Source organism: Harpia harpyja, chromosome 17 (genome assembly GCF_026419915.1).
Source record: "Harpia harpyja isolate bHarHar1 chromosome 17, bHarHar1 primary haplotype, whole genome shotgun sequence".
NCBI lineage: Eukaryota > Metazoa > Chordata > Aves > Accipitriformes > Accipitridae > Harpia > Harpia harpyja.
Genome location: NC_068956.1, coordinates 9031531 through 9053348, shown reverse-complemented (window position 1 = coordinate 9053348; position 21818 = coordinate 9031531). Strand labels below are relative to the sequence as shown.

The 21818-nt window shown below is 38.4% G+C and overlaps 1 protein-coding gene across 3 annotated transcripts in view; it reads left to right on the top strand.

Moving 5' to 3' along the window:
• Nucleotides 1–21818, top strand: part of GRM5 (glutamate metabotropic receptor 5) — a 276585-nt gene that overhangs the window by 247326 nt on the left and 7441 nt on the right. The window contains exons 9-10 of one of the 3 annotated variants that reach the window (XM_052812773.1): nucleotides 13692–13787; nucleotides 15344–15505. The exons of 1 other annotated variant lie outside the window; for it this stretch is intronic. In XM_052812773.1, the coding sequence (XP_052668733.1) occupies nucleotides 13692–13787; nucleotides 15344–15505 (258 nt within the window). The remainder of the gene's footprint in view (nucleotides 1–13691; nucleotides 13788–15343; nucleotides 15506–21818) is intronic. One more of the 3 variants, XM_052812774.1, reaches the window with a different exon arrangement.

Below are 21818 nucleotides of genomic sequence, written 5' to 3'. Positions count from 1 at the left end.
TGACAAGTAGCTAGATTTTCCTCCTCACTGAAACACAAGTGGATTTTAGGATCGATAATACAAATATTTCCAGACATGCTATTGTTCACAACTGGAGTTGGCATAAAACAAGGGAATTTGTACTTCCATTTGTGTGTGAACCACAATTTAGACTTGAGGGAGGATTTTATTAGTAATACCTGCAGGATAGATTATGCCAAAGTGATGATTTGTTTCTGTCAGATTACTACTAATGCTTCTCTTTCAGTGACTTTGAATTGGTACAGAAATGGCGAGTCTACTACAAGCTATTTTATACCTATGATCAGTTAATGATGCTATCTTCCAGTTCCTTTCCAGGTGCAGATTAGGATGCTATTTTAAAATGATAAATCCTTTATCAGCTTAAGTGATGAGTACCTGAAATGTCCTTTTCTACAGCCTCTGTCTGTATGCCTGAGTGACCTGAGGTGTTCAGGATAGAAGCCCTATAACAACTTCTGGGCCAGCTAAAAGAGGTATTCTTCATAATATGTCCTCAACAGGAGAGCATTCTTCCTCTTTGAGATCATTATTGTTTTCCCCTCACTTTTGCTGCAGAGCTCATTTGCCATCTCACAACTTTTTTACTCAACAAGATAAAGTTATAGATGACAGGAAGATCTTGGGCTTGGGAAGGATTTGTTTGTCATCTGTTAAGGCCCAGTTTTGAATGGTATTGCTCTAAAATCTTTGTTTTGTTCTGAAAAGTAAGGAGCGTACCCTGCTATTAAATATCTTAAAAGACCAGATGTACTTTCTTCTTTTTGAGGACTCTGTTTCCATTTCTTTATATCCCTCAATGTGTAGATAATACCTGTGGTAGAGAGTTATTAGCAGAATGTAATAGACCATCATCAACAATTACTTCTTTTTCAATAGCACTGTCTTGGAAATGTCTTCAGTCCTGAAGAGCATTGAGAGTGCCTGATATGTGTGTGTAGGAAAGAAACAGGCAGCACAAAGCTGATATATTGACACATTTACCTAGATATAAAGAACTAGAACATTTCATCTGAAACTTGGAAAAAAACTTTTATGTCATCAGCAGCGTTCATCAATACATAAAACTGTAGCAAAGAGGACACTCCTAATGCATGTGTCTGAATCCTCAGCTGGTTAAACTGTGATGGTGCCAAGGAGTTTAGCAATGCTCAGTCAGTGTGTGCCTGAAGGGTCTGGGAATCCATGAGCAAAATGATTCCATTGATCATGGGAAATTGTCTCTAATCAATGCCTATTCGGTTGCACGAAAGAAAACAAAACAGAGGCCTGAAATATGCTGAGTAAATTTAAAATGCTGCTCAGGACTTCACCTATGTCTGATATCATCTCCAAGAAAGAACAAAAAAACACTTTCAGCTTCAATTCTGCTTACTGTAGAACATGAGCAAACAGAGTCTGACCATTTTACTTAATATTCAAACTTTTCTTTAAAAAAAAATGTTGCATGAAGTAATATGTTTCAAGGTATTATTCAGTACAATGTTCAAAAGCTTGTTTGGATAGTTACTCAAGTAAACACTGAAGTACTCAGAATCAAAGGAAATACACACTAGAGCTACATGGCATTATTTAAATAGCTCAGAGGGGCTTTATTTGAAAGAGAGTGAGTCACTGTTGAATTTTAAAGAAACATGCTATTTAAGTCACCAGTGCTTAGAGGGGCCTCTATCATTAGCATTTTCCTTCCTGACACTAATTTATAGCACAGTGTAGTATTGCATCAAATCATTGTCAAACAGATAATGCCAATGCTCCATTCAGAGTTTTCACATCAGCTGCAAAATGACAGATAAGAAGACTGCTTTTGCCTAAATAAAGCAATGCAACTGTTAGAGTCCTAAATGACTTTTTGCATGGGGTGTTCCTCAATCAAGAAAACTGAGGCAAGCTGTGGATATGTGTTGGAATGATTGAATCTTCACATAGTAAAATATGTAGAAGGAGAGAGTAAAACTATTCATTAACTAGTGAAATGAAAACCATTTCATGTAGGCTATTGTGATTCAGCAGTACTCACCAAAATATATTCTACCCTCATTTAAAAGTAGGGCTAACAAACCAGACATTTTCAGATGCAACTCCACAAAGAAGAACGCTGAACACTACATAGCTGGAGTCAAAGCCACACAACCTATGTAGTGAGGCTTTTGAACCTTCTGCTTCCAGTTATCTTACCAGTTAATTTCATAGGGACTAGGAAGTAGGAAGGCCATAAATAAATTGAGCAAATCTTACCTTAAGGTCCCAGGAACTATTATGACACATGCTACACAGCCTTTTTGCAAGAGTCCAAAATACAGGGCTAATTTATCCTCTCCTCATTCTCAAATGACTCTGTATCCCAGGTGAGATAAGGACTGTATATTTCTGCTACAAGAACTGCTACTAGGATATTTCTAGCCATGACTGCACACCAAAAGGTCTCAGTCATGCTACCTCGGCCTGGAGAACAGAGCAGATGTTCCAAAGTTTCTCTTACCTTTCTTATATCTTAGCCCTGGATTTCACACAGTAATTTCTCCACTGTAGTTGTTTATCTCTTCCGGAACATGTCTTTAAATGGCCCAAACCATACATAGTCCATTTTCCAAGCTTACATATACTGACCCTTTAAACACACACATCTCCCTCCACCTACCTGTAGAAAAGCAAGTTTGATTTCCTTTAAAGCAGGTAATAAACTGTTCTGAGTGACCAGCAAAGTGTTAAAAACAGCCCTAAATACCGTCTCTCCCACATGTATGTACCAAAAAAGTCTTAAAAATCCTGCCAATGTTTTTATCCCTGCCCTTTAAATTTCTCCCAAATCTTCACAGTGCAGCCAGTGCTCCTCTCCAATTCTCCCACTGTTGGTTGTAGATGCCCCCGTGGTTCCTGCCCTCAGCTGCTTCTTTTGGAGGTCCCCAACCCACCTTCAACATTCCTCAGTTGCTTCAGCAGCAAATTCTGCACTGTTCCAGCCTGTAACATGTTATGGGAAAAATCAAGAGGAACCTGGCATCCTTCTATAGATCAAGCTGTGACCTAGACACAAACAGCAGAGCTGTTCAGGCAGTGAGATGGGAACCTCTGAAAGAAAAGTGAGGTCAGAAAACACCACTGCAATCCCAAGGTAAGGCTCTCTGCTTGGAGATTAGAGGCTTAGTTCATATGCATCCCTCTTCATCTATTTTTGCAGTGACAGTGAGAGGCAGAAGAAGGGAATTAGGCAGCTAAAGTGTTTTTTAACTGCCAGTTGGCTATTCTCCCTGTGATGATGTAGGACTCATTTAGGTTTCTTCTACCACATTCTCAACAGACAGAAGCTGGTAGGTGCCCAGTACAAGCCAAAAGTACTCTCCCGAAACAATACAAGACAGATTATCATCTTCTAAATGAGTTAGGATTGCTGAAAGTAACTATTCATTTAAGCAAAAGGACTAAACAGTACTTTCAATCTGTTACCCAGGCAGGTAGATATGGTCACTCAACAGGAAAGAATCATCACCAGCAAATGTTAGACATATTCAAGATACGTTGGATGTTTGCGGTACTGTGCATAATTCCTCCATACAGATGTTAACAGCACAATACTATACAACAGAAAAAAGATGTACGTTGATTTCTGCACCTTATCAGAGACGTTTATCCACAGCAACTCACAAATCTCATTGAGATTAAAGCTTAATAGCTTGGTGTGGCAGTAATGCTGTATTCCACCTGGATTTACTAGATGAAGTATTTCCTAAATAATTAAAAATAAACTGTGGCTGTCAAAACAAATGAACTACTCATTTGTTTTTTAATGTATTAATTTGTCCTCTTAAGAAGTTTGTTTACCACTGTGTGATTGCAGAACTGGGCATTGCTCTGTATACATATGCAGAAGTGATAGGACTGACAGCGTTCATTCAGGAGTGGGGATCCCTTGCTCTAGTGAGCCAACACTCACCCTCAGGTGAACCATAGAATTTTTATTGTATAAATCACTATTACTTTGTTTTATCTTACTCAACTTAGACAAAGATGCTCACACATCCACCTAAGAATCAGGTGCCATTTGGGAACATTTTGCCTCCCTCTCAAGTGCTACACTGGTAGAGTAATAGCAGCTTGAGGGACCAAGCGCCTGCCTTGCACAGGCATCAGAAAAAGCATTCAGGTGTCCAGGCTCACCTGCTGTTAAATGCCATTCCCTGTCTCCTATGAGGAAAACATGATAAGTAAGGTAGATTTTTCCACTGGACTGGATTCAGCCCTGGACCACCAGTGGCTATGATTAGTGTTTACATCAGACAGTCCCAAACTGTGCCATAATGAAATATTTTGGAAACAGGTGTCTACCATCACACTGTGTGCTCTGTTTTCTGCAAGGAACAGCTGGTTTCCCCCTTATCTGTTCTCTCTCTTTCTCCCTCTTATGACTGACTATATCTGTTTCATTACAATTCAAACAAGAGCTATTTTGATCCACAAAATAAGAAAAATATGCTTGGATCAGCCTAGAAGCTGCCATTCATGGTTTAAAAATATCACAGTCTAAATATTATATCATACATCAGCACGTCATATCTCAGCAACAAAATCTTGAGATGAGTTTTTTCAGAAGCCTGAATTGAAATTTCTCCAAAAACCCCACCCTTTTTTCCTCAGGAAATTTTTCAAACCCTTGCTCTAATTCTGAATCTGATTGAAATCTATTTAAAGCACTGAAAAAACAAGTGAACCGAAAATTTTCAGGCTTGAACTAGCTTGAGGAATCTTAGCTTTTAAAACTTGTTCAAGGTCTGACTACTGCTATGTTGCATTATTAGGAAAGCCCCAGGAAGACATTGAGTTTCCAGACAAATGGGAATCCCCATCAGAATAAACCTCTGCCACTGTTAACGCGCACCGTGCCGAGGGGCTCCAAGATGCAGGCCATGCAACTCCCCTTACCCAGATATCAAATATTGACTGGTTGAAAGCCACATCCATGAATAAGTGGATAGATTTAAAGCCATGACCATCAAGCTATGATCAAATGTTTTTAGAATTTGTGTGTGTATTATGAGCATGAGGATTTCAGATGTAAATGTGAGAGATTCAAATTCCCTATGCCTCAGGAAGAGAAGTTGCCTGAGAGATGAAACAGGGCTGTTATTTGTCATGGAGCTTTCAGTCTTGTAAAGAAGATGGAGTACAAGAAAAACGGGGGGAGTTTTGTGGAAAGCTGAAGCTGGCTCATATTCCTCACATGTACGCCTATTGAGGAAGATCCTGATCATGAGTTTCTGCCACAGCATATTCTATTGGGACATATTTCTTACAGTACAACTGCCAATTTTGTCTTCATTTATATGCAGCTTGAACAATTTCTTTGACACATTTTGAATGATGATAAATGAACACTACGCTTCTCCTCCAAACTAATTTTTAAAAACTTTTTACTTACCAGACTTTGTCAGGGCATGGGTTATAGGTTCATATCACAATTTTCATAACCAAAGGGCTGAGGTACTCTTGGTGATCTGGGTGGTCATACGATACACTAAGACTAGCACTCCATCAGGTCCATTGCCTGGCAAAACAAGGGAAAACACAACTTTCCCAATCTGTAGAATAACAGTGACAGACTTCATAAAAATCATTGGTTCTGCAGTTTCTGCAGGTAGTGCACTGATTTGCTCATAGAAACATGAAACTGAATATAGAAGAGGTTGTAACCTCACGACACTGAGCTCAAGACTGGTGTATCACCTCTCGTACGGAGTTGTATCAGCAGCCTGTCAGTTATGCCAGCATGGATTGCTTTCCTACCGGAGCCTGGTGGAACCATTCTGTCTTGTATAAAATAAACACTGATTGGAAAAGGCAGAAAGTTATGTTCTAGCCTGGTGAAAAGAACAATTATTTTTGATGTCAGACAATAGCAGAGGAGAGATTCCAGCCTGAGTCTTTTGTACCCCACAAGTGCCCAATCTGTCAGACTTTTATATTAGCTTTACACTAAAAGAACTTTACAATTCTGATTTTATTTCACCCGCAAAAATAAGGGGACATTATTTGAAATCCTGAAGTTTTATACAATAGACAAATAATTTACTGGTGATTTTTAGTTTTTTAAATTAGCTCTTGTGTGCATGGAGAACTAATCAGGAGATTACCAAAGAATGTGGATCAGCAGAACTAATGCTTAAGAAGTTACATTATAGAAATGACTGGCACCATTCTTGAGCTGTAGCAGTGACCAGCTTTTAGCCATTGCTCATCTAAGTGCAATAAATCCCAGTGGAAGGTGAAAAGTGAAAGTGCTGCACAAAACAAGACCAGAGCTTACTGTAAGGCAAAAGATGTCACTGAGAAATCAGCATGTCCCCCAAAATAAGTTAATTTCTACAGATGCTGTTTAAGGGGACCATCAACTACAAATTGCATGAAAGTGCTTAGATGGCTTTGTACTATGAGACAATGGCAGAAAAGTGAGGGGTAAGCTTCTTACATGACATAATGTCATTAGAGCAGGTAACAATTCACGTGAGGTGAAGGTTTGGCTCAATGGGTATTGTTCTTATTTAAAAAACCAAAATCTAGCCATAATGATACAACGAGGTATTATTTGTTGGCTTCATAGCCTTGCTAGAAAAGAATTTTGATGCATGCAGAAAAAAAAATATTTGACTCTTCAGAGGAAGTCATTATCATTTTGACTGATTAGTCTGCATTTATTAATGAATCAGTTCCCAAATGGATCATTCAGAGTTTTTTAATCTAATATGCTACAAAAATTTAGATTGAGAGATTACTGAATGGTTTGAGTCCTTCATTTTTCCCTAAATAATTTAGTCTTGGTGTCTTTTTGGACAAGCTTGATACTGTAATTAATTAAACTTCAAATATTGGGAAATGACTGAAGAATATTTTATGAAACTCAGTGAAAGGTATTAGGTCTGAAAGATTTTGATAAATTGCTGCTAAAACATTCCATCTTTATAATGAATTGATACTCTTAAATGTCCTGATTACAATGATGTTTAATTTGTGTAGTGTTAGTGTTGTTGGTTTGAATTTTCCCCTAAACTTAAATTTACTTAAAATACTGACTGATTGATACAAATTGTTTGGCTGCATTAACTGAGCGCATGTATTCAAGCCTAATTTTTTAAATTATTTACATTATTAAGACAGCGTCCCCATCATTTTGAACCAAGTATCATAGCTGAACTGTGCAAATTAAATTACACTGTAAAGAGTTCCCTGCCTACTGTTACACAAATACGGTCTAGACAATAGCAAAATGCAGTCCTGCTAGTGTACTACAAAAAAAGAAAATGAAGGAACAGTGAAGAAGGGATGCAGCAGGTTGATTTTTTTTTTTTAGGTAAAGAAAGAGCTGAGGAGGAGTTTTCTATTTTTTAACAAGTGTCTACCCCTTTTACCTTTTTTTTCCATCTTCAAGCCTGTCTCCCAAAATTCTGGTGACAAATAAATGTCACCATAGACTATATCACTATTGTCCTTATCAGTCATGCTGAAGAGCACCCAGACAAGCCATGCAGGTGGTCTCATGTCCTTTAGCGTGTAGGATGTAGATCCTGTTGCAAACTAACACCTGACCTGAGCACAGGTTTGTTTACCAAAGGAACTTCTGGTTCTTTCCAGAGCAAACTTTGATATGAACTGGCATTGTAATTAACTTGACAAACAGAAGACTAGGACATCCAGCCTCCTTCCAAGGTCCAAAGACATGAGCCAGTCTGCCACTATGGAAATACTTGTATGAATTATAAAAAATTATATTTGTACTTGAATACTGAAAGTTGGTGTGGACTGGTAGAAGAACTGGAATTTCAGCTGACTTAGAACATTTGGTTACAGACATTTTTTAATAACTGTGACTGAAATTCAAGGCAGGTATCTGTTAAAATATATAAACACAAAACTCTCTTTTAATTTGCTCTAGTTTCGATTATAGCATTATATATTGCAGTGATTATCTGGTTTGCTGCCAGCTGATGACTTATAACACAATTAGACATTGCCAAAAAAAAAAATTTAAGTCATTTTACAGTCCACTATCCAATAATGAGGTAGCAGAAAAAAAAAGGTTAAAAATCTAATAAACAAGCACTAAAGATGCAAAACATTAGAAAACAAAATAGAGTTAATATATTAAATATACAGCATAACATAACAGATCCAAGTAATAAAAAGCATTGGAAAAGAGAAACTTCATTATTATAAATCAGCAAAATTGAAAAACATCATGTTAAACTCAATGCCAAGGTAAGGCATTGCAAAGCAGGCCCCCATCCATCCATTTCACAAACCTAGAGAAGTTTCTAACATTTAAAATGCTTCAGAGCAAATGAGATGCAGTTTCCCTTTTCAACATAATGAAGGAAATAATAAATAAAGTAACGAGACCTTCCTATGGCATCTCTAGTTATATATACCTGAAGAAGAGAGGACAGAAGTTCAGCATAGGGAATAGAATAGATAGAACTAGAAGTCTTGTGTAAATAAGACCCTACAGTACAAAAATCCTATACAATGGTTTGATCAACATTTCAGAAATACCCTGTCAGGAAGAAGGTAAATAAACATACTGGTAATATTTTGCTATTGGTCTAATCTTCCCTTGAGCCAGCATAATGTTTTGTATATCATTCCATCAAAAATGTCATTTTAATTCACCAGCTGCAATTGCATATGATTGCTTAATTAGAATAAGCTGTAAAAAAAAAAAAGAAAAAGATTATGCTGCACTTGAAAAAAAAAATCTAAGTTTGGCTTTAAAGTAATTTTGCTTGCTGAAATTGTGCTATTAAGCAAACAATGTTTATATGATGATTTTTTTTTAAAGGAACAAAAAGTGCCATGCTTAATAATATATAATTTATTTTAGCCATTATATAAATGAAAAAATGTCACACAATAAGTTGAGACCCCTTTAAAAGTATTCGGTGCAATGTGAGGCAATGTCAAGGTAGCATGACCAATCTCACAGAACTACTTTTCAAGACCACAGCACGTTTGTAGTTCAGAGCAGCCCCTACAGTAACAACGCTAAACATTTTTCATATTTCATTCTTTACCACTTATGCAGAAATCTTCACACACATATTGTCTTACCTAGTCTAAAGGCCAGCCTTAACTCTGCTGCTATGAAATGCAAGTTCTTCATCATTTCTTAATATCAAGACAAAGTAATATTGCAGGTGAAGAATACTACTTGTATGTAAGATCTGACAACTAAAATGTATAACTGGGTCTGGAAAGGTGGTTGGCTTTGTAACATTCAGCAATCTGTCCAAGTTCCAGGCACAAGCACATTGAAAAGACCCTGTAAGAATGATGGAAAGCAAAAAGACAGTATTTCATCAATACACTGTAAAGCTTTCTGAATTCCCTCTCCTGTCCTCCTCTAATTTCATCTTTCAGGGCTTTAAAAAAGTCTTGCTTCAGATTTATTCCAAAATAGCCAAAATGAGAGGTTTGGGGTTGAAATAATAGATATTTCCTGCTTTGACTAATGTTAATTAGTGGGAAAAATCTTGATTCAGAAAGAGGTTTAGACACCTAATACCATTTTCAGTATCTCAGACCAAAAATTGGAATCCCATTAATTAACAAGAATCTTAGGAAAGAGTCACTGCAATGCTGAACTTATGTCCCCGGTACATGATTAGCCATTGCTTTACAATGAGATTTGGCTGTACAACCGTTGTCCTCTTAAGTGTTTCTCTGGAAACATCACTTTCTCCACCCTTGCAAGGTACGGTTTCATCAGGACATTACTCCTGCATTGATTAGAGCTACTCTGTTCCTCTGGGGTTAACGTTGCCAAGCACACGTTTGGTGCTCAATAATTAATAACATTTCTGCATGGCAGTATGAGATTGCATTTGAAATATGGATTGTTGACAGCTCTCCAACTCCAACACAGCAAATTACCTTTGCTTTGCATTGTATTAAAAAAACAAAAGATATCGCGAGATATCTTTTAGTTAGATAAACTTTTTACTGAAAGAGGAGAGAGAAAAAAATCTTATGTTTAAGAGTAAAAGCCAGTTTCTAATTGCTGGAATATTTTTTTCCAGAGGACAGATTATCTGAAACAACTACTTTTCTCTATTGCAAGCACTTGTCTTTTGCGTAGTCTTTCTCAACTGGTGTAGTGTGGACATTTTAACAGAACCTGTGTATTACTACCCATATTCTACACACAGACTATTTTTCAAGGATTTGACTAAGTCTTTGACCAAATTATACAGAAACGTGGGCTATGGCACATCTTATAGATCTGGCCTGCCAACATCTCCAGATAGGAGATATACTACCATATGGAATGAACTGCTGGTCAAGGAATCCAAGACCCTCTGCACGGAAATTAAGAGAGAGCAGGGGCTGGAGGGACCATGAGCACACCTGGGTCTTTCTTACCCTAACATGAAGTCAGGACCACCAGGATACCAACGCCTGGTTCTAAAATGTAGGCATAGTCTAATAAAGTCCATATGTAAAGACTATCATCTCTTGTCAGTACAGGGGCCCACACCTTCATTGGAAAAACCAACCAACCAACCAACCAACTAGGGATCTACACAATAAAACTGGTTTCTACAGCATTGTAGCCGATAAGTATTGGTCTCATTCAGGATGATGATTCCCATATTCCCCCTTAATTTCCCATAGCATTCATTAATTTTGGTCTAAAGGGGGAGTTTTGTTTGAAGGTGAAGAAGGCAAGGAAAAGGTCTAACAGTCCTTCAAACCCGAGCAGTCACGCTGGTGTTTCCTGCCATGTATCACATGTACATCGAGTTCACTAAAAGCCAAGGCAGTACAGACATGGTTTCCCTCAGCCCAGGAGTAATTTTCTTTCTCTCTACTGATCCCCTCTGGAGAGTGCAGAGCAGTGCTGTGTAGATAGAGTGATGTGACAAAGTATTTGGCAAAGGGACAAGCACCGCAGTGATTGAATTACTGGGAATTACTTCTCAAATTTCCTGTCATTGATCAACACTTATAAAACATATTAGTATGTATCATTAAGCATTTTTCTTAAGACAACTCACACCTGTGCAAAAAAAGACACAGCCCACACCACATCCAAAGACCCCAAAGAAACACTAAAATTTACCCCAAATCTTTTCAATCCTTCAACAGAATTTAGTAGCTGCCTTTCTGCACAGAAGCAAAGTCTTCTCTCTCTTTTCTAACCAACATATAGTCCTGGAATTGACAATGAGAAAAGAAATGTATTCTTGCACATACTGCTCACACTGTAGTGTTTTATGCCTCCTCCATACACCAGCTGAAACAGCAAATTAGTTTTCACATTAGCATTTTTTATGACAACTGCAAAGAAATATTTGGGGGGGGGTTCTTTCCTCAGATTAAATCTTTTAAAGCAATCCTTTGTTTTAACAGGCAGGAAGGGGACATTTTTCTAATGCAAGACATTCTGAGGCAAAATCACTTCCTTTGTTTGCTCTGAAAGCAGAAACCCCTTTTTACGCAGAACTTCTTGTGTGCCTTTCCAGAATGGTCACCCAAAGAACTTTGCAGCTTCCATGCACTGGTTAGATGCACTTTCCACACTAGGGGGATCGATTAGAGTTTGGTCACTGTTTTCATAATTACATATATGTTTAGCATTGAATGAATGGCAGTGCAGCAGTTACTATGGTTCAAGGCTTTGAGGCATTCTGTGACAATATACTATTTCTGATGGTGTAATTTGTTCTTGAGTGGATGGAAAAACTTGAAAGGGTCATAGTAGTCTCTCCGCTGACTTTCACAGCAGTGAAATTTATGCTAATGACTGGGGAATGGGCAATTTGGGGGGTTTCTTTATCTGGGTCACATGCATCCTAACCAGGGTTCTTCAGGATGGAGTTAACAAGGACACTTACCTTTTCTTTCCTTCTGTTGGCTATTTTTTAGTATCCAGCTTACTGTAAGCATTTAGATTCTCCAAATTCCTTCTCTTAGTCTTGACTTTTTCTCCTTCTGTCTTGTTGGGCACAGAGTATCTCTTTTGGTTATCGGGTCTAAATGTAACTGTGTTTCCTTCCTGCTCTTCCTAAACTCTGCTTTCTTTGATGTCTAACACCTTCACCCCAACTTTATTTCCTTTTCTTTCCTGTGAAGTTTCAACACATTCTTTTCTCTTTGCTCTTTCTCTCTGGCTACTGCAATTGAATTTGTATGATCCAGTTTGACTTCCTTTGTATTTTTCAGTGAATTTACCTACTCTCTAAGCCCCTCCACTTTTTCCTCTGCTCTAGGAATCGACTTCCATTTAATATGTATGTGTCCTGCACGAGCTTCATGCCTGTCTGCGGGCACTGCATATACCGCACTCTGGATTGCCTTAAAACCTTGGTAGCCAGTCTGCAAAGCTTCTGTTGTTCCTCCTTTCAGTAAGGTTATAATTTATAAATGAAAGGACTCTGCACTGAGCACACCTCATTTTTCTGTCTCCGGTTCACTCTCAGATTCACTAAGCTTCTTCCCCGGTTGTTTATGCAATATACACTGCCTCTGAGGATCTACTACAGCTGCATCCAAAGTTTAGCCTCACTTTGTGTGTACTCAGGTTATTTCTCGTTTACAGGATTGTTCTCTTGAAGGTACCTTTTGCTATTGAGATCATAATGGACAAGCAATAAATAAGTCTTTTATTCTGTAATGTTAGCAGTGTTAAAATGTACAAGCTTCCCCACAGAAGTGTGTTAAATACCCACAATGGAGCTCATAGCATGTGGGAATGGGATATCACAAACTCTTTGAGAAGACATCTGCAGGCATTTTGCCCAAATTTTATTGAAGCATTTAAATAGGTATTTCAACACCTAGCACAAGAATTTGTACAATTAGGGTGAAATCCACCACTGGGAAGAGAGCCAGCGTAAGACCTCTTCAATGCTCACATCCCAATTAAGTGCCCAGAGAGTAAATGAAGACCAGGTCTTATCCTGGTTATCCTATCCAGGGATTAATTAGATCCTCAAGTATTCAACTGTTTATCCAAGTGAATTTTTCATACAAGTGCAAGGTATGGTATTTAAAACATTCATAGTACTGCACTGGGTGCTAGGATTGGGGCTGATTTCACTTGACTTTATGTCTACCTCTCAGCAAGCCATCTTGCCTCCTTTTATTGCTAATGGAGAGAGGAAGGCCCATTCACGACATGAACTGTGAGCCTACCCAAATTTTATCCAAGCAGTCAACTACACTTGGTGCTTGCTTTGACAAGCAGAGGAGCAAGTCTTACAGAGATGGTCAGAGAAAAACATTGTTAGGATTGAGAACGTGGCCACCAGCTGATTTTTCACTGATCCTTAATTTAAGTGTTGTTTCCCTTAAATTGTTTAGCCAAACATTGCGATCTAACTCCAAAAAATATTAAAGACAAAAGGTTAGCATGTTATTTATTCTCTAGAATTTTTTAGCTCATCCCATATATAAAAAAAAAGAAAATTACGAGCACCTCTCCTGCATAGCCCTGTTTGCTGTAGCAGAGATCTGGGGTTTTATGCAGTTATTCCACCGCTCCCACGGCTGCTTTTGCACTATACCCCACCACTGCCACAGTAGCATTCATGTGCATGGCCCTTTGCACAGCAGCTGTCACAGAAAGCTGAGCACACAATCACTTCTTTCTGTTTGCTCCTGTTGTTGTCGTGATTTATTAGGTACAAAGGCAGGAGACTGGCCCCGCACAAGTCGGAAATAGAGTGTTTCACCCCAAAAGGGAGTATGGGGAATGGTGGGAGAGCTACAATGACCAGGTAAGCAAACAGCAAGTGGCCGTAGGGCAGTGTGATATGTGTGTAAACAAGAGGAGCAGCCCTGGGACAATGCCAGGCCAGATCCTTTGTCTGTAATTCCTGTGCATCCCATATAGTATGTTTAGAAAAGAAAAAGAAAAAAGAAAACACATGGCCACTGCTGATTTCTATGTTCCATCTGACCGCCAAAAAAACCTGCACCGTGTTCATTCAAGTGATTCGAACCACGTGTCCTGTGTGATGTTGTTGTAATCGGGTGCTTTGGGGAGGACAAACCTTACACCTGACTCATTAAGCCAGTAGAGCAGATGAAGAGAGACAGCATTCAAACTCGGAGTAAGCAGCTCCAGAACTCCTCTGGAATGGTGGTCCTGCTACATATTAGGGGTCACATTAGGTCTAACCGAAAGAGCTTTTAAAAAGAGCAGAGAAAACGTTTTCAATATGAAAATGTTGGTTCTGCTCAATCAAAATATCTTGGGGGGAAGTGCTGAGTTTTACAGTGGTTTTAAAGAAAGGTTTCAAACTCACTTTAAATAGAGTTTAGAACATCTTTTTCATAAATTTCTCCATTTAATTTAATTCATATATTTATTTTCAATTTTGTTTTGGCCATTATATATTGAATGACATTATACACCAATGTTACAATTTTAATGAGTATCAAATACTACACTTTTTCAGTGTTACCGGGATGAGCTGTTTCAATATGGCCATTTTGATGTTTTTGTATTGAAACATTTCAAACTATTTAATTCTGTGAAATACTTGGAGATTTCAGGTATTCATCTCATTTTGAGTCCAGTCAGATTTCCAAATGTTGAACTCTCCCATAGGACAGAAAATCCGTTTCTCCAGACATCTCCATTAATAAATTAATAAGCCACATGTATCACCGATGGTTATAAATCTTTCAGGAAACAATAGTCTTAATAAGCATTGTATCATTGTGTTACATTCTACTACAAGTTAGAAGCATTTTGTTTATACTTTATTAAAAGATCTGCTCATTCCTTATCGACCCCTGTAAGTTATTTATAAACTTATTTAGAGCACAGTATGACCAAATTATACCTTTACTTTTCCCAAGTGTTACATCACAGGTGAATTTTATCATTGCAGGAGGGTATTCAGTGAAACACTTGCACAGTGTTATGTTCCCCCTGGGTATAACAATATTCACTCATGTACAAAAGGCTATCAACTATAACGCCACATAGCACACACCTGGGGGACTCCTGCTGTTTAAGTAACATCAGGAACATTCATCGCTGACTGTTGTACGACATGTATACACGCCTGTTATTTTTTGTCAGCTGGGTTTCTGTTTCTTGTCTGTGTGTTGTCTGGATTTTTTTTTTTTCCCACATTGCATTGCCTTCAGTGATATTTATTCTTCATTTAAAAGCCATCTGGAGTCACTATATAAGAGAATTCTGAAGAGCAGAAAAGTACATGTAAATGTCAAAAACCTGTATTTTGTTGTACAGTGTTCAGCTCTGTTTTGCCTGGCCATATATATACACTTGAAAAACTTCTTTTTTATATCTTCACAGTGAAGAATCTGTTTGCATTCCAGACTGTAATCGATCTGAGTCAAGTAGAGAGGAGAAAAAGGTTCCTGTTAAAGAGGATGCCCTAACAGTCAAAAAGACTGGAAACTGTGTCAGTCTAATAGTTCCACAGCAAGACTGTCAACTGCAAGACCTACTCAAACAGTTAAGAACACCTGCTGCTTAACAGAGAGTGCAATTGCATTTGATGGCTGTGTTTTGTTGTCTCCAGCCACAGTGTCCTGGCCAGTGGTCCTTGTCAAATTCCATGAGCTAAGTAGAGTTACCACTGAATAGCTTGGGAACCTCCCAGAGAGAACGTAGATGTTGCAGAAAGGCAAGTAGGTGCCATTCTCCTGTCTCAGTAAGTATCAGACCAGTGCTAGAAGTCACTGGGATGAAGTGCAGATGGAAAAAGACAGATGCAGGGGTCTGACCGTTTGTGAATAACAAAAAAATCTCATCATCTCACGGGACGAAGAGGTCCCGTGATACTGACCAAATCCCACTTAAATCCTTACAGTCTAAAAATGCTATGCAATTTCATACTGGGCAGTATTGTTTAGCTTATGTTCTCGAATCCCTCATGCAATATTATTTTTGTGTTCCAACCCTAGTGTGGATATTTTTCACATCAGGGCCTAACTATTTCTGTATATTAGTCTTACAAATGGCTTGGGATTTTTCAAGATGGAAAGCGGCATAAAAATAGCAGTAATGGGTACACTATGGGATGCTTTGTAAGGCTATTTCTGATTAAGAGAAATTACTACATACTGCATCACCTGTGAGCATCGTTCACATATATCTGATAAAATCAATTATGGAATGGGATGTTTTATAAGGGCTTTCACAAAGCAGGCATCACAACATCTTTTTTTTCAATTTCTTGCATTGTATTTGCATTTCTGATTTGATTAAATACAACAAATAAGAAACTGCTTAATAATTCACAAGAGTAATTTTTCTGCTGGTAAGTCCCATGTGCATAAATACCTCTGTAATTATTTATCAGGCATGCCAAACACCTGAAATTCCTCCAATTGTATGCTCTTTGCAGAGGATAGAATTCAAATCAACCCTTGACTCTGGAGATACAACTGGGATAGTTAAATCTTTTTTTTTTTCTTGTGTACTGCTTGTGCTCTTATTTCAGGGTCAGGTAAGCTGATGGTTCCTGTTTTTCCCAGTTTCCATTTCATACCTTTAGCAAATTATCAATGAAAAAAATGAGAAAACATGTTGACTAAGCAATGTTGAAAGCATCTTGAAGCTTTGTGCATTAGGAAGCAAAACTCACAGTTCAAGAGGTGGCATTGTCCTCTCTCCATCCTGTGAATAGGATGCTCCACTGTAGGAGAGGTGTGCTCAGAGATGCTTGAAGTGACATTTTTCGGATGAGAAGCAAAACCCAGCACTAGCTGCCTTAATTAACAATTGCAATGAGGTCACAGTAATAGAAGAAAGAAGTTACATCTGGTATCAAAATCACTTTTGCACTTTGGGTCATGATAATAGGCGTCCTAGAAATGTTTCATTCAGATACCAGACACTTCATTTCCTATTCTAACCAGGCATGCTGCTGAAACAGCTGCCAGCATTAGCATTGCTGGTGGCTGCGCTGGGAGGTCATTGGCAAAGTTTCTGTCCATCAGCTCTCTCTCACTTTGTAGTTTCTTTCATCCTTATACATTAAAGTCATTCATATAAATGTCAGCTGTGATTTTCATGAGGATAGGAGGCATCAACAGATTACAGTTCATGTAGTAATATAAATAAATGCCCTTGCTGTTGTTAACAGAAAACAACTCTGTTTGCAAAATAATTGCAAAATATGTTGTTTACTTCTAGAACTCGGGACAGGACAAAATGAACTTCTGCCCTGTGTCATTCCTCTTTTGTGTTTCATTGTTATTTATCTCCATAGAACAAGCAACATGGGAATAATTTAAGCTAAACAACTTGAATGATATATCACTAGCAGGTTATTTGTGTGTGGCAGAATTGGCTTTCACCCAGGGAAACAATTACGTAGGCATGTAGAGGTTTCCTTAAAAGCTAATTAAAATGAAAGGAATAGCAATGACATAAAACATTACAGTGGTGGAACTGACCTAGTTTAGATGCCTTAAGGTTCTGCGTTGAGTTTTAGCCAGTCCTCCAGCTTGTCTTGCAGTCCCAGGAGAAACTATGACTTCTTCATACAGGTATATTGGAGTTTGCCACTTCAACCACTTATTTCATTTCAGTGTTTTTAGCATGTTGCAAGGCACTTGCATTCTTCCAAGGATGAAGAATTTGGGTCACTACAAGCAAAATGTATATTGATCTGAGATTGGCTTAAGTGACAAGACTAGAGAAACAAAATACACATGCACCTGTGCTTGCATGCATCACAGGCACACACACAGATCACCCCTTATGAAGAGTCAGTTTTTAATTAAATCTACAGGTAGCACACAAATCTTTTTCAGGCAGAGTAATTATATCATTAAGTCTTTAATAAGGTTTCATCAGAGGACTCTAAAAGGACAACAGCTTCTTACTATTTATTTTGAATAACAAGAGTTCTCCTTGCCAGAAAGTTGTATGAACTAAGTTAAGTACAGAAGTTTATCCTGCTTACCATTGCCAGCTGCTTCTGTGGATAAGACAGAAGGACTTCTCCCTTAAAGAGAGAACACTGTCCTTAAGAAACAGGCTTGGTCTGCACAGTGTTGGAGCAATAACTTAACTACATCAGCTTCTTTAAAAACAAGGTATTTCTTCAAGTTTGAATACAATACTCTACTTCAGCTATTGAAACATCTAAGCATAAGTTTGCTGCCAATTTTAGCTCAATAAAATTTAGACCAGTGTTCTGAAAGATGAATTTTCATGCATGGACTTATAAATTAAAGAATTTTAAAACATTCCTTATTACAGTCATGTAAGGACAGGTTGCAAACAGATCATACAGGCCTCCATCAAATTATTGTCCAGTATCTGTTTTCAGTTGTATCATTTGAAATCAGGAATCAGATACTGATATTGGTATGTGATAGAAAACAAAAATTCCCTTAAATATTTGTGTTAACCTCTATTGATTCCCCTTGTATTCCAGTTTCCATTGGTGAATAATGCTATGTAGCTATGAACTCTAAGCCTTCTTAGAAAATAATAAATTCCATCATTTAAACTCTTTTTCCTATTTCATTTAAAGATATTAACAAGGGAATAAGTGACTTATTTTCAAATTACATATGCTTTCAGTAACTGTCCCAATATTAGACCTTAGGCACTCATCATCAGAATTAATTTTAGCAATTTCAGGTAATGAATGAGAATGGCACTCTTGCTAAAATATGAGAGTTTTCAGCTGCTGTGACTGTCAATTCCTCTTCGCGTTTTTCATTTCTTCTGCATTTTGAAGGACCTCACAAAACGCATTTGCTTTAATAGCATCTGGCTAAAGAAACCCTGGTGGCAGAGCTATGCACCATCTCATAGATAATCATACCACAGAGCAAGAAATGCCGAAACCAAAACAAAGGACAAAAAGTGATCTATTCTAGACAGTAAGACAAAACGTGTAAGGGGAGGGGAACATTTTTCTTAACACCTAAGTGGATAAAAAGCAGTTACTATCCCTTATGAATACAGAAAAAAGCCCTAAAGACAAAACTTAAGTGACTCTAAAAAGACTAAGTAAAGGAAGAAAATGAGAAACAATACTAATTGCTATTCTGTCAGCAAGTGGACAACTGTAGAGGAAATATTTGAAATATCAGAGACTTCAGAAGCTCTCTCATTTATACCACGTTCATTTCTTGAACATATAATGTCATGGTAGGTCTAGCAGGCGGGAAGAAGCCTAGCTATCAAAAGCAAAGCAGCTTTTACTAAAGAGACTGGAGAAACTATTAGTATGACCCGTTCTAAGGAAATCCCTCTCATGTGTAAAACTGAACATAATTAACCTATACTGAAAGAAAAGAAAAAATGTGCCATGCAAAAGGTTTTGTTTTACAAAAAAAAAAGAAAAGTATTTTGCTAACATTTTAGTTTGGAAAGTATGTCAATGATTGATTGGAGTTTGCTCTTCTCCAGATACAACCTATACTCTGCTCTCTCTACTCAGTGCAGTGTGCCAGTGGAAAAGCAGAGTGGAGTAGAGAAATGTGTATTCAGCCAAACTTGCAGTGGAATTCCTTTGAGAGGTCAAAAGTGTAATTTTGCTGTTCTCATCTGAGGGAGCCAAAATCTATTTGCAAGAAAACTCTGAAATTTCACTAACCTAAAGTTTCCTATCATCAAAGGGTCATGGCAGAGCTGGGCATAATAAATATAAACAATTCCATCAGTAGACATCATAGCCTATGTTTCTGATCTATCTTTATTTCTGTATTTTTAAATTGTGTGCATTATCGTGGTTTCCAGTTAAGTTGACAGAGTAGCAGTATGCAGTTAGAGCAGAATCATAAAGTACCATCACTGGAATTTACCTGTAACCCAGCTTCATACCGATATATGAAAACAAGTGGTGCTCCTTTCACAGAGGTGGTACATGATTGCACACCTCAGTCCAGTGTTGACGTTGTAGTTAGTAGGTGCAGTATGATAAAGTGGATGATACATTTCTGAGATAACAATTCCAATTATTGCTGGGCAAACTACTAGGATTTTAACTACAGGGTTCATTCCTTACTGATAAATTGCTGCTTGCTTCCTATTCAGTTTTTTATATCAAGGAATTTTATATCAAGTCAAACAGCCACTAGGTCTCCTTTAGAGCCCTAGGATCTCCATGAGAGCCACACATAAAGCTTGATTATTCTTGGGCACAGTGCAAAGGCAGTAAACGAGTGCATCAGCCAAGACTGACCCAAACCCAAACTGGGATTCGGAGGGGCTGGTGACAGCTGCTTCCCTGAAGATTTAACTGTCAGCTGCCCTTGCCCAGGGCTGGACACATCCCCGGATTTCATCCTTTTACTTTCCCCAGGCTCCTTAGCCTCCTTAATAATTGTCTCCTGAATGGTGACCAGGGAGAGACTGACATGTTCCCTTCACAACCTCTTACAATCTGACCTTCGGTCAACTGAAAATGTCTACATGCATTTAGTGCTCATGTACACACGTAAAGCCGTAGGGTTTGAACATCTGTACTAAGCCAGTGCTTGAAGTCAGGAGGGGTGCTAGAATATACCTCTTTCTTCAGGCAAGCGTTTCCATTTGCATTGGCTAATCCTTCATGTTAATGGCATTTATTTCACCTCTGTGGCAGACAGGTCTGTCACAGATCCCTCTGAGCTCTGAACTCAGCAGGAGTTAAGAGACCCCACCAGGGAGGACATCCAAGACTGGAACTAGGCCCTCTCTTTCTGCCAGCTCAAAATGACAAGTGCTGGGTCACCCAGCCTCCTGGTCCAGCTCAAACTCAGCAGGAGCTGGCAGGAGGTCTCATGGTCATCGTACCAGAACTAGAGGCAAGATCTCACCTGCCAAAGGATCCAAATCCTGCTCCTGCTGCTGGCACCAAGCTCCCACTCAGTTCAGGACTTAGTATAACCAAGGAGCCCTCAATGAGCTCTCAACACCCTCCAAGTACATGTTCCAGTGAGAGGAGCGCACAGTCCTCAGAGGCAACAGTTTTCCTCTGGAAGACGCTCCTGTTCAGCTCAGAATCGTATCCACAGAGATGCAAAGAGTCAAAGTGATCAGTGCTACAGGTTAGTGTTTGCTTTTCCTGCTTGCTCTGATTGAGGTACAGCAAAAGGAAGGGATTGTCTGAACAGGAACATACAAGCCACCAGCTGTTCTGCCTGGCATTTTGGGGGTAGGTGCATAACAGTTAACTTCTAAGATCCAGATAACATCCTGGTCATCACTGCAGCAAAGGGGTGAGCCCTTATATACTCATACAGATCATCTCCCAGTCTAGCCTGTCTTAAAATACCCACTGGTTTACATTGTGTTTGTCTACTGGATTCTGTTATGCTGCTTTTGAAGGGGAAAGCTGTTGGCATATGTTGTGTTACATGATCCATCGTAATTCCATGTAATGTAATCGTGGATGTAAACCCACAAGAAGGTTTTGTTTACACGCAGCACACAACTTTTTTTAGATGACTGGAAGAGCTATTAAACTGATAGTGCATGGCAAACCTCCACATGAAGGCTGGTATAAAGTCATCTGTGTTTAGTAAGCTATGTGTCTTGCAAACTGTTACACTGCAGGCTAACATGTGTGAGTATATCTATTTCAGGCTTAAAAAGCAAACAAACAAACAACAAATTTGTGATACTCTGCCAGGGTCTCCAATGTGGTTGTCTTTCCAAAAATCCTAAATGGCTGTAGCAAATGTTTTGGAAACCAAAGTGAATTGTTTAAAGTTCTGTTGCATTTTATATATAAATCACGCTTATTTGTATGTGGAGACTATGTTTTTCCTGTTGACATCATTTCAGAGTCATTGTCTGTTTCAGCTAAAAAAAG